Source organism: Schistocerca piceifrons, chromosome 2 (genome assembly GCF_021461385.2).
Source record: "Schistocerca piceifrons isolate TAMUIC-IGC-003096 chromosome 2, iqSchPice1.1, whole genome shotgun sequence".
In the NCBI taxonomy this organism is placed as follows: Eukaryota; Metazoa; Arthropoda; class Insecta; order Orthoptera; family Acrididae; genus Schistocerca; species Schistocerca piceifrons.
This window is the reverse complement of record NC_060139.1, coordinates 594694100-594707517: the sequence shown is the minus strand read 5'-3', so window position 1 is coordinate 594707517 and position 13418 is coordinate 594694100. Positions and strand designations below refer to the sequence as shown.

The following is a 13418-nucleotide window of genomic DNA, read 5'->3' as shown; positions in this document are numbered from 1 at the left end:
TTTACACAAAATGGATTTGTATGTTGCTACCAATTTATGTACGTTTCTTTCTAAAATTATGGTTTGAAGTAAATATTTGTAGAGTGCTGACTCATCCCTTCCAGAGACGTCATAATCCACTGAAAGTGTTTTTCTTGAATGTCTGTTCTACTTCTCACATATTTCTCGTACCCTCTTGCAGGCAACATCGCGCTTGTGAACCTGCCATCTCGCTCACAGGCAGGCAACAGCTTCGAGGGCCAGTCTGTGACGGTGAGCGGCTGGGGCCTCACTGCAGACAGTAAGTACACCCTTTCCGTATTATTTCCCTAGCTGTGGTGGACAGACTACCACAGAAACACCTCATTACGACTGCTTGTCTTACGGAGTGCCTTGTATGGTATAAGACTGGAGTAACAAAGTGCTCTTTCCTCCTAGTCTTCTAAGAACGAGCGTAGCCTTCCAGCGTTTATGCCCAAATGGCGAGGTGTCTACATGTGGTAGATATCGTTTTGGTGTGGTGTTTTTTTCATTTCTGGTTTTCGAAACGGACATGAGGTGAATTTTCAACTTGACTAGCAACACTAGTCGAAGATTCTGGTTAGACGTTACCACATGATGTTTCTGTCGCTTGGCATTTCAAAAATTTCTATCGAAAGGGACAGCCAATTTCTTTTAATATTGGGAAACTTTCGAGTAATTGCAGATACTAGTATTTTGTACAAGAGAATCAAGAACAAAAACAGTTAAATGCATAGTATAACATTTTGCTTGCTCCATACGTTTAGTACCTTTACAAGCGTTTTATTCTTATGCAAATCATATGATATGTTGCGAGTTTTGATCTTAACTAGAAGAAGCACTCGAGTTTACAATACGCTCACGGAAAACAGAGTGGAGACATCAAAAGGTTAAACAAAAATACACAGAGGAAGTTGCCAGTTTTGAGTGGATGGGTAGCTGTAGAACATGCAATAGTCAATCTTATCTCAGAAGAAGCTATACTGTCTTTTGCCTCCAAAATAGTGGTTCATGATGTATTCAGAAATTTAGCTACTTAAATTAAATAAGACTTTCTGGAGTCAAACTGATCTCAAAATTTAGGGTCTCGTGAAGGTGAGCTGTGCCAGTATCGACGCCTATCTCAACGTAAGTAAGTGCTACAGATATAACAGATCCTTGATAATGTGTGTTGCTTTTCAGAGGACACATATGTGTGTAATTGAACCTCTGTTTATCCAGATCGTAAACTCACCCGACAAAGTGCTAGTCACCCCGTTTCGAGAACACAGTGTTAGCTTTGGAGTAATTTGGAAATTTGTGGTAAGGTCTTATGGGACCAAACTGCTGAGGTCATCGGTCCCTAAGCCTATGCACCACTTAATCTAACTTTAACTTGCGCTAAGGACAACACACGTATCCATGCCCGAGGGGGTACTCGAACCTCCAACGTGCTGAGCCGCGCGGACCGTGACAAGACGCGCTAGACAGCGCGGCTACCCCACGCATCTTTTGGAGCAGAGCGCAAGATGTAGAACCGGTACCAGGCAATCATGTGACCCTCCACTGTTGACTTACGACATGCCAATGAAGTGGTGTTGAAGTGCCGTTGGTTGTGTGGAATCAGTGCAGTAAGCAGGGTCGAAGTGGATCTGACAGAGTTGCAGAAAGGTGCTGTCATGTCTTGAATTTCCCATTACCACTCCATGAATGAAGTTGGAAGATGTGTCGGTATACCAGTGCGGGCTGTCCGACGTGTCTAAAAATTAAGATGGTTAGAGTCAGAGAGATTGTACTGTGCTTTCCAAATTCCATTATTATGCCTCTCTGCTGTGATTCATTACAAGCAGTGGCAGTGTGGTCGAGGCAGCCAGTTGCCCCCCCCCCCCTCCCCTCCTGCGTGCGTGCGTGCGTGACGTCCAGCAATGCTCAATGCTGAAGGGTGTCAGCGTGGCCGAGAGGTAGGGTAATGGCACCGCTTCTGTCAGTGACGTCCATGGACTCGGCAGCTAAGATGGCGGAGGCCGAGGAGCGGCTGATGTCACCAGTCCTGCCCGGCTGGCGGCAATGGGTGACGGAGCGACCAAGACCCACTCTAGATCTGTGGCAAGTGCGTTATGTCTCATGACTCGGCTGGCCTCATGGTGGCTCTGCATCTCACGTTTCATGGCAGGCTGTCCTGACGCGTGGTCGAACTGTGGAACCCCTACAGCCTTCTGGATGGTGGTCCAAGTGTCACTACCCCATGGTGGAAATGTTGTGATACTAACTCAAGATGCTTTCAGTACAAAACAGTCATTTACACTACTGGTCATTAAAATTGGTACACCAAGTGGAAATGCAGATGATAAACGGAAATTCATTGAACAAATATATTATACTAGAACTGACATGTGATTACATTTTCACGCAATTTGGGTGCATAGATCCTGAGAAATCAGTACCCAGAACAACCACCTCTGGCCGTTATAACGGCCTTGATACGCCTGGGCATTGAGCCAAACAGAGCTTGGATGGCGTGTACAGGTACAGCTGCCCGTGCAGCTTCAACGCGATCCACAGCCCATCAAGAGTAGACTGGCATATTGTGACGAGCCAGTTGCTCGGCCACCATTGACCAGACGTTTTCAATTGGTGAGAGATCTGGGCAGCAATCGAACATTTTCTGTATCCAGAAAGGCCCGTACAGGACCTGCAACACGCGATCGTGCATTATACTGCTGAAATGTAGGGTTTCACAGGGATCGAATGAAGGGTAGAGCCACGGGTCGTAACACATCTGAAATGTAACGTGCACTGTTCAAAGTGCCGTCAATGCGAACAAGAGGTGACCGAGACGTGTAACCAATGGCACCCCATACCATCACGCCGGGTGATACGCCAGTATGGCGATGACGAATACACGCTTCCAATGTGCGTTCACCGCGATGTCGCCAAACACGGATGCGACCATCATTATGCTGTAAACAGAACCTGGATTCATCCGAAAAAATGACGTTTTGCCATTCGTGCACCAGGTTCGTCGTTGAGTACACCATCGCAGGCGCTCCTGTCTGTGATGCAGAGTCAAGGGTAACCGCAGCCATGGTCTCCGAGGTGATAGTCCATGCTGGTGCAAACGTCGTAGAACTGTTCGTAGATGGTTGTTGTCTTGCAAACGTCCCCATCTGTTTACTCAGGGATCGAGACGTGGCTGCACGATCCGTTACAGCCATGCGGATAAGATGCCTGTCATCTCGACTGCTAGTTATAGGAGGCCGTTGGGATCCAGCACGGCGTTCCGCATTACCATTCTGAACCCACCGATTCCATATTCTGCTAACAGTCATTGGATCTCGAAGAACGCGAGCAGCAATGTCGCAATACGATAACCACAATCGCGATAGGCTACAATCCGACCTTTACCAAAGTCGGAAACGTGATGGTACGCATTTCTCATCCTTACACGAGGCATCACAACAACGTTTCACCAGGCAACGCCGCTCAACTGCTGTTTGTGTATGAGAAATCGGTTGGAAACTTTCCTCATGTCAGCACGTTGTAGGTGTCGCCATCTGCGCCAACCTTGTGTGAATGATCTGAAAAGCTAATCATTAGCATATCACAGCATCTTCTTCCTGTCGGTTAAATTTCGCGTCTGTAGCACGTCATCTTCGTGGTGTAGCTAGTTTAATGTCCAGTAGTGTAAATACTCATTGGCTCTGCTTGCCTGGGCTTTTCTACACCTTGCAACACCTATATTAGGCATATATACAGTTGCTGGTGTGGAAAGGCTTCTGCCTTCTTCCGCTTAGGTGATGCTGTGTCAACTATTTCCACACCTCGCCTGGTCAGGGCGCCTAGCAACTTTTGACGGCTATGTTGTGTTTCGTAAGGCGTAACAACCAGGCTGGCCTGCGATTGGCTCTGCAGTAATCTATTTCCTACTTTGCGTGTTTCTGACCGAATATGGTCAGTGTGCTACACAAGGAATAGTATACCACTGGCAACAACGTTGCACAGCATAGTAACAGTCGTCCTAAACAGGTTCTCACCAACAACGCCTACAGGCGAGTGTCACACCTTATCGATCAAAATCGGTTGCAAACGTTACAGGATTTGTTGCTGCCTGTTCGTTTGAACTGAAAAAACTCGTTGACTGTCTTTCTCACCAACTCCCTTTGCCAGGGCTACAGATGGTGTTACGTGGTATTAGCGTGACATCTCCTAGGGTGCCTAATTTTTCGTCCGGTGTGCTTACCTGTGGTGAGCTTCTGCAGATTTTAGTTCTAAATCCTTCACGCTACCTATCAACTCACAAACTCTACGAGCATCTGTAGTCTACTCGTTAAATTCTCGATTAGAGAACAACTCTCGAATATTTGTTTGATATTGAACTTTTTAATCATACAGTGTTGTGAGTACGTAATGAATCATTTTGGCCTCAGTAGATCTACATTTACACATATATTCCTCTAGCCATTAACGGTGTTTGGCAGAGGATACCTTTTATACCAATCGCGTATGGTTCACGGGAAGGAAGATTGCTGGCTAACCTTCACCCAAGCTCAAACCTCTCTTATTTCTCCAGCATGGTATTTTCGTGAGATTTGCGTAGGAGGAAGTAATATATTGTTTTACCCTTCTAGAAACGTACACTGTCGGAACTTTACCAGTAAACCACACCGTGGTGTAGAACGGCTCTCTTGCAGCGTCTGCCACTGCAATTGGTTGAACTTCTCTATTTACCCTATCAGTTCTATCTGGTACGGTTGCCAGGTTGACTATCAATAATCATGTAGTGGTCGAAAGAGGATTTTGAAAACTGCTTCCTTCTTGGGTGAACCATATTTCCAGATGATTCTTCCAATGAATCTCAGTCTGGGATCTGCCTTATTTGCGATTACTTTGATGTGGCTGTTCCAGTTTAAATCACTCCATATGCATACTACTAGATATTTTATGGATGTTCTGCAATCGTGTAACCATGCAATGACGATTTTTTTTTGCCTATACATTCGCAATACTTCCCATTTGTTTGTGTTGCTGGCCAACTGCCAATCCCTGCACCAAACGTGGATCCTATGCAGATCTTCCTGCATTTCGCAAAAGTTTTCTAGCGTTGCAACCTCTCTGTGCACAACTGCATCACCCACGAAGATTATCAGGGAACATTCGACGTTACGTAGTAGGTTATTTTCATCCCCGTCATTCTGCGGCAGTTCTCTTGTATGTTTTTCGGATGCAGGTGGCCGATCAACCGATTCCGATTGTCCTAAGGAAACCTTACTTAGTCTTTCGAAATGTAGTCACCGACTCGCGGAGAAGCCACACAAAACGGGGCTTTAGCAGAAATCCCAGTAATTAATACGATTCTACTAATTGTCAGTAAGCCCTGACTTGTCCAATTAAAATATGACTATTCAGGGTAACTCTGGGGGGGGGGGGGGAATGTAACTATGACAGTACGCGAAAAAATAAACAAAGCCTAAGAGAAATCTCACTGCCACCGAGTAAATAAACTTTCACTCGCGTAAGTTCTTGGCACAGCGAGGAACTCCTTTGTTTTAACGATGTCCACCCCAAATCCTGTATCATGTCACTGGCCCTCTCTCCCCTAGTTGTCTATAATACAAAACATGCTGCTCTTCTTTGAACTTTCTCGATGTACTTGGTTAATCGTATCTGGTAAGGATCCCACACCGAGCAGCAGTACTCCAATAGAGGACGGACAAGCGTAGTGTAGGCAGTCTCTTTAGTAGATCTGTTGCATCTTCTAAGTGTTCTGCCAATAAATTGCAGTCTTTGGTCCTCCTTCCCCACAACATTTTATATGTGTTAGTTTCAATTTAAGTTGTTCGTAATTGAAATTCCTGGGCATTCAGTTGAATTCACGGCCTTTAGATTTGACTGCTTTATCGTGTAACAGAAATACGTATTACGGATTCCTTTTAGCGCTCATGAGGATGACCTCACAATTTTCATTATTTAGAGTCAATTGCCAATTTTCGCACCATACAGATACCGTTTATAAATCATTTTGCAATTTGTTTTGATCTTCTGATGACTTTACTAAGTGATAAACGACAGCATCATCTGTAAACAACCTAAGACGGCTGCTCAGTTTGTCTCCTAAATCATTTAAATAGATAAGGAACAGCAAAGAGCCTATAACACTACATTAGGCAACGCCAGGAATCACTTCTGTTTTACTCGATGAACTGTGACGTGTCTGTCAGGAAACCACGAATTCAGTCACATAATGAGACGATATTCCATACGCACGCAATTTGACTACTGAGGTACAGTGTCAAAAACCTTCTGGAAACCTTGAAATACGGGATCAATTTGAAATCCCTTGTAATAGCACTGTGTCATATTACAAATAAAATTCTAGTCGCTGGATGGCCGTATTCTTGGGTGCAAAGAAACTGCGCCTCAGTTCCAGACGTTACTACAGGTCTGCCCGTGTGTTATGTTTTCAGACGGCAACAACCCGAACACACTGCAGTACACGACGCTGAACGTCATCTCCAACTCGGCGTGCGCCCAGTACTACGGAAGCTCCATCGTCTCCTCCACTCTGTGCGCCACGGGACCCAACCGGCAGAGTACCTGCAGCGTAAGTATCGCCGTGCATCACCTTTCCCCTACCAACCTTCCAAACAAAGGCAATGAAGCGCTAAAGAAGATAAGCCCTAAAGGTGCTAAACAACGTCACACCGAACATACTCTGAACGTTCCTTTCTACTGCAGCACTGGAAATAGACATATAGGACTGAGGTTTTCTCCTCTCATCCCAGCGACCTTATGACACACAAAAAAGATAGATATAGGAAAGAACAACTGAGTTTTCCGTCTGAGAAAGCTGGACCTTACATTTCACAACCTTCCAATATACCTAATTTTAGCTCTGAAATGCCTTTGACCAGCAATCAGTCAGCTGCTAATATGGAACCCTCAAATAACGAAGATCCAAATGAAATAGCACAATAGAGGGAAATGACTGAAACTGCTAACTAGCCGACTTTGGTACTAAATCCCAAGACTATCACACTTATCTACAATGCCAGCACTTATCCTGTCCTCATCCGTGCAAATGCTAAATGGATCTCCAACCCTGCCAAATGTTAAAACTTTCACCAAATTCCTGTACATCCACATAGCACTCCACACACATTTATCCTCTCTCACCCGTATCCAGTATTTGCTGACTGAGCTCTCACACCTTCTAAAACATCTCGAATTCCTTTTCCACTCTTTTGTTTTCGGAAAAAATCGATTCCCAGTTGTTGTATCTCCCATTCTTGAGAATTCTGACATGTTGTCATGCCTCTGTTGCCATATTAAACAAATTCCATGTCCTTTTCCAAGGTAATTTCAGCAGGCTTTTCCTTTCACGCTATGAAGCCAACAGTGTGCGTCCCATTACCTGTAACCAAATTTCCTGCATAACTGCAATCCTACTCGTCTCCTATATCCTGCACCTCGTCTTTTCACCCTTCCTCTTACTCATTCCACATCCTTCCTCATATTACAGCCTGATCAGTTCCTTCCCCATCCCATTACCTGATTAGACAATATTACTAGGAACCCACAGCACCACAACCGTCTTACACAAAGTTTCTAATTGTTAATAACAATCTTTTACTATAACAAAATTCCACAAAATACTGCATGACATCGCTCTTAACAGAGCTATCTGATTAAGGATTCAGCTAAATCCTTTCGTGTGACCAAGTTTCTTACCACCGACAGGTGAGACTTCCCCCGGTCAAATTCTCGCGACCTACCCGTACAGTCATTTACAACGAATCTACGTAACGACTGCTACTACCGGCCGCGCTAAAAACAGGACCCAATGTATAGGGCAGAGACGAAGTTTTATTTATTCTCGCAACTGGCCGATGCCACTGCTCACTTGGGTTGTATGGATATATCGATGTACGAGCTATGGGAACAGTACATACTGGAAGTGAACAGATAGATACCAGCTTTATAAAATTTGTGGATGTGTTTAGTGTTGAAATTTTTCTGTACTGTGTTCTTTATGCAGTACAATACTTATAGCCCTTGAATCTTCAGTTATGTTTCGTATCCTGTCGACATTTGTTTGTTGTATGTTTCTATAAGCCATGCAGTATTCCTTTTAAAGTGTCGCTCTTACCCTGTGTTTGTTATTTTTTGGTGTTCCTGACTCTCTGTTACGGCTGGTAATTCATTCTTGGTAGATATGTTTTATGAACTTAACTGAATTATTCAAAGGCTGCAGACCGAGAACACGGCTGCTGCCTTAAATAATACTCTCCTGGAAATTGAAATAAGAACACCGTGAATTCATTGTCCCAGGAAGGGGAAACTTTATTGACACATTCCTGGGGTCAGATACATCACATGATCACACTGACAGAACCACAGGCACATAGACACAGGCAACAGAGCATGCACAATGTCGGCACTAGTACAGTGTATATCCACCTTTCGCAGCAATGCAGGCTGCTATTCTCCCATGGAGACGATCGTAGAGATGCTGGATGTAGTCCTGTGGAACGGCTTGCCATGCCATTTCCACCTGGCGCCTCAGTTGGACCAGCGTTCGTGCTGGACGTGCAGACCGCGTGAGACGACGCTTCATCCAGTCCCAAACATGCTCAATGGGGGACAGATCCGGAGATCTTGCTGGCCAGGGTAGTTGACTTACACCTTCTAGAGCACGTTGGGTGGCACGGGATACATGCGGACGTGCATTGTCCTGTTGGAACAGCAAGTTCCCTTGCCGGTCTAGGAATGGTAGAACGATGGGTTCGATGACGGTTTGGATGTACCGTGCACTATTCAGTGTCCCCTCGACGATCACCAGTGGTGTACGGCCAGTGTAGGAGATCGCTCCCCACACCATGATGCCGGGTGTTGGCCCTGTGTGCCTCGGTCGTACGCAGTCCTGATTGTGGCGCTCACCTGCACGGCGCCAAACACGCATACGACCATCATTGGCACCAAGGCAGAAGCGACTCTCATCGCTGAAGACGACACGTCTCCATTCGTCCCTCCATTCACGCCAGTCGCGACACCACTGGAGGCGGGCTGCACGAAGTTGGGGCGTGAGCGGAAGACGGCCTAACGGTGTGCGGGACCGTAGCCCAGCTTCATGGAGACGGTTGCGAATGGTCCTCGCCGATACCCCAGGAGCAACAGTGTCCCTAATTTGCTGGGAAGTGGCGGTGCGGTCCCCTACGGCACTGCATAGGATCCTACGGTCTTGGCGTGCATCCGTGCGTCGCTGCGGTCCGGTCCCAGGTCGACGGGCACGTGCACCTTCCGCCGACCACTGGCGACAACATCGATGTACTGTGGAGACCTCACGCCCCACGTGTTGAGCAATTCGGCGGTACGTCCACCCGGCCTCCCGCATGCCCACTATACGCCCTCGCTCAAAGTCCGTCAACTGCACATACGGTTCACGTCCACGCTGTCGCGGCATGCTACCAGTGTTAAAGCCTCGCGATGGAGCTCCGTATGCCACGGCAAACTGGCTGACACTGACGGCGGCGGTGCACAAATGCTGCGCAGCTAGCGCCATTCGACGGCCAACACCGCGGTTCCTGGTGTGTCCGCTGTGCCGTGCGTGTGATCATTGCTTGTACAGCCCTCTCGCAGTGTCCGGAGCAAGTATGGTGGGTCTGACACACCGGTGTCAATGTGTTCTTTTTTCCATTTCCAGGAGTGTAGATGTGTAAAAAAATGAAGTTACCGAAGGGAAAGTATCTGCGATCACAAAGAAGCTTTAGAACATACCAAAATTGTGGTCTCTCCACATGAGCCAGATTGGTCACTGATTTCTCTGACTTGCGGAGACAGTTCTTTAGAATCCACTTGTTTAGCTGCAGTGCTTCATCTTGTGGGCACCAGGCTCTGTTGCCTTGGGGTACACGTGTTCTGGCCTACCACCATCAGAGATTATACGGTGTGGTCACGTTGCAGGGTGACAGCGGCGGCCCCATGGTGATCGGCTCGACGGGCAGCTTCACCCTGATCGGTGTCGTCAGCTTCGTGTCGAACGCTGGCTGCGAGAGCGGCGCTCCGTCCGGCTACGCCAGGGTCACCTCCTTCCTCGACTGGATCTCCAGCACCGCCGGCGTCAGCATCTCGTGAGGGCACCACTCTCATCACCTGCTGTGTCTGCGGAAGGCACCTCTGTCTCACATCTTCAATTTCACTATGAGTAGAGAGCTGTAGCTGCAAATAATTCAGTGCCCAAAATAAAGAAATTACTTTATACAAGTAAAGGAATCGATCATTGCCTTCGTTTATCCCTACTTGGTAACACAGGTGACAGCCAAAAAAGTACTACTTATTTGCAAACGAAGAGTTTGTGTGGCACACTATAGGTATAGAATCAGTACGAGGTCAATTTTTTTTTTTTTTCGATCCCTGATCGATCGCGAAACTAAAACCATAGTGAAAGTCTGGCGAGGTTTTGAGCAGAAGTGTTGCACAGTGTCTCTTGTATGCCCATCTGTCATTTGACGCCACGCTTCTGAGTGCACAGTGAGCACGTAAAGATACTGAGAAAATAATGTCAGTCACCAACAGTGAAGTCGTGTTTAGGGGTTTCGCCTGATTTCATGCAGCCCGTATAACGTAACTGTCATGACAATAATCGGCGCATACTGCTGAACCAGGAAAGACGTTGCTGCAGCGTTTTCGACTATAGCTACATGTGTGGTGTCCGGTCTTTCGGACATATCCGAAAGAACGGACACCACACATGTAAATGTATAGATATGCCACGATGGGAACACGACTATTTCAGTGCAGACACGTACTACCATTTTTTCTCTAGCAGGAATACAGTGAGGCTGAGAGCAAATGGGGAAATGAACATTGCCACATCAGTGGTGAGCAGCACTTGAGAATTTTAGCCCGATGGGAAACATTTCGAGGTGATTAAGGCAACTGTTCTAGAGAAGCAGAGCATCCAGGTTCAGTCCCCATCCAGTCACAGTTTCAAATACTACTACTGAATTATTTCGACGCCCAAATCAGTTACTTCATACAAATTTCCCTTCAACGTTTTCGACTGGAAGTATTTGATACAGCCCGAGCTTGGCTTCCGCTGATTTTCACCTCTTCGCTCACACAAACTGCTGGCTACGAGGACAGCACTTTGGCATTCAAAAACGAGCTGCAAAGCAGAGTAGGGAGTTGGCTGAAATCACCGGCAACTGCCTTCTATGACGACGACATTGGAAAGCTGGTACCACTCTACCAAAAACGTCTAAGGCGAAGAGAAGCCGTTGGAAGGTGTAGCAAAATATTGCAAATGAAACCATTTCGATTTTTACTGTCGTTTCCATTTCACGAATGAACAGAAGTTATAAAAAAATAGCCCTCGTAATTTACAGTTTTTTCCTGGAGGTCACAGCGAGAGACTGAGGACTATTAGCAAAAAAACTAGATTCACACTATGAGTGAAAGAACCGTACGTTGATATCGCAAAGAGTGTGAGAGGAAGGAAGGAATATTGCGGTTTATTGTCCCATCAATGACGCGATCATTATAGATGAAAAACTCCGGCAGAAGAAGGATGTGGAAGGAAATCAGTCATGCTGTGTTCGACTTACTCAGTTTATTCTTATAGCAAGCAACCTAAATCTGGACGTCCGGAAGCGTATTTGAAGCACTTTTGCCCTGACTGCTGGTCAAGTGTCTCTGTCCTGTGTTTGTACCACAGCGCTATGTCACTCGTTAGTTGTCCAGCGATGTTGTTGTTGTTGTTGTTGTGGTCTTCAGTCCTGAGACTGGTTTGATGCAGCTCTCCATGCTACTCTATCCTGTGCAAGCTTCTTCATCTCCCAGTACCTACTGCAACCTACATCCTTCTGAATCTGTTTAGTGTATTCATCTCTCGGTCTCCCTCTACGATTTTTACCCTCCACGCTGCCCTCAAATACTAAATTGGTGATCCCTTGATGCCTCAGAACATGTCCTACCAACCGATCCCTTCTTCTAGTCACGTTGTGCCACAAACTTCTCTTCTCCCCAATCCTATTCAATACCTCCTCATTAGTTACGTGATCTATCCACCTTATCTTCAGCATTCTTCTGTAGCACCACATTTCGAAAGCTTCTATTCTCTTCTTGTCCAAACTAGTTATCGTCCATGTTTCACTTCCATACATAGCTACACTCCATACAAATACTTTCAGAAACGACTTCCTGACACTTAAATCTATACTCGATGTTAACAAATTTCTCTTCTTCAGAAACGATTTCCTTGCCATTGCCAGTCTACTATTTATATCCTCTCTACTTCGACCATCATCAGTTATTTTACTCCCTAAATAGCAAAACTCCTTTACTACTTTAAGTGTCTCATTTCCTAATCTAATTCCCTCAGCATCACCCGATTTAATTTGACTACATTCCATTATCCTCGTTTTGCTTTTGTTGATGTTCATCTTATATCCTCCTTTCAAGACACTGTCCATTCCGTTCAACTGCTCTTCCAAGTCCTTTGCTGTCTCTGACAGAATTACAATGTCATCGGCGAACCTCAAAGTTTTTACTTCTTCTCCATGAATTTTAATACCTACTCCGAATTTTTCTTTTGTTTCCTTTACTGCTTGCTCAATATACAGATTGAATAACATCGGGGAGAGGCTACAATCCTGTCTCACTCCTTTCCCAACAAATGCTTCCCTTTCATGCCCCTCGACTCTTATAACTGCCATCTGATTTCTGTACAAATTGTAAATAGCCTTTCGCTCCCTGTGTTTTACCCCTGCCACCTTCAGAATTTGAAAGAGAGTATTCCAATTAACATTGTCAAAACCCTTCTCTAAGTCTACAAATGCTAGAAACGTAGGTTTGCCTTTCCTTAATCTTTCTTCTAAGATAAGTCGTAAGGTTAGTATTGCCTCACGTGTTCCAAGATTTCTACGGAATCCAAACGTATCTTCCCCGAGGTCAGCTTCTAACAGTTCTTCCATTCGTCTGTAAAGAATTCGCGTTAGTATTTTGCAGCTGTGACTTATTAAACTGATAGTTTGGTAATTTTCACATCTGTCAACACCTGCTTTCTTTGGGATTGGAATTATTATATTCTTCTTGAAGTCTGAGGGCATTTCGCCCGTCTCATACATCTTGATCACCAGATGGTAGAGTTCTGTCATGACTGGCTCTCCCAAGGGCATCAGTAGTTCTAATGGGATGTTGTCTACTCCCGGGGCCTTGTTTCGACTCAGGTCTTTCAGTGCTCTGTCAAACTCTTCACGCAGTATCTTATCTCCCATTACGTCTTCATCTACATCCTCTTCCATTTCCATAATATTGTCCTCAAGAACATCGCCCTTGTATAAACCCTCTATATACTCCTTCCACCTTTCTGCCTTCCCTTCTTTGCTTAGAACTGGGTTGCCATCTGAGCTCTTGATATTCATACAAGTGGTTCTCTTCTC

The 13418-nt window shown here is 45.6% G+C and overlaps 1 protein-coding gene across 1 annotated transcript in view; it reads left to right on the top strand.

Moving 5' to 3' along the window:
* LOC124775632 (brachyurin-like) overlaps positions 1–10110 on the top strand; it is a 110532-nt gene extending 100422 nt beyond the window's left edge. The window contains exons 4-6 of the mRNA XM_047250461.1: positions 182–280; positions 6444–6580; positions 9940–10110. Of these exons, the coding sequence (XP_047106417.1) occupies positions 182–280; positions 6444–6580; positions 9940–10110 (407 nt within the window). The remainder of the gene's footprint in view (positions 1–181; positions 281–6443; positions 6581–9939) is intronic.
* Positions 10111–13418: the final 3308 nt, after the last annotated feature.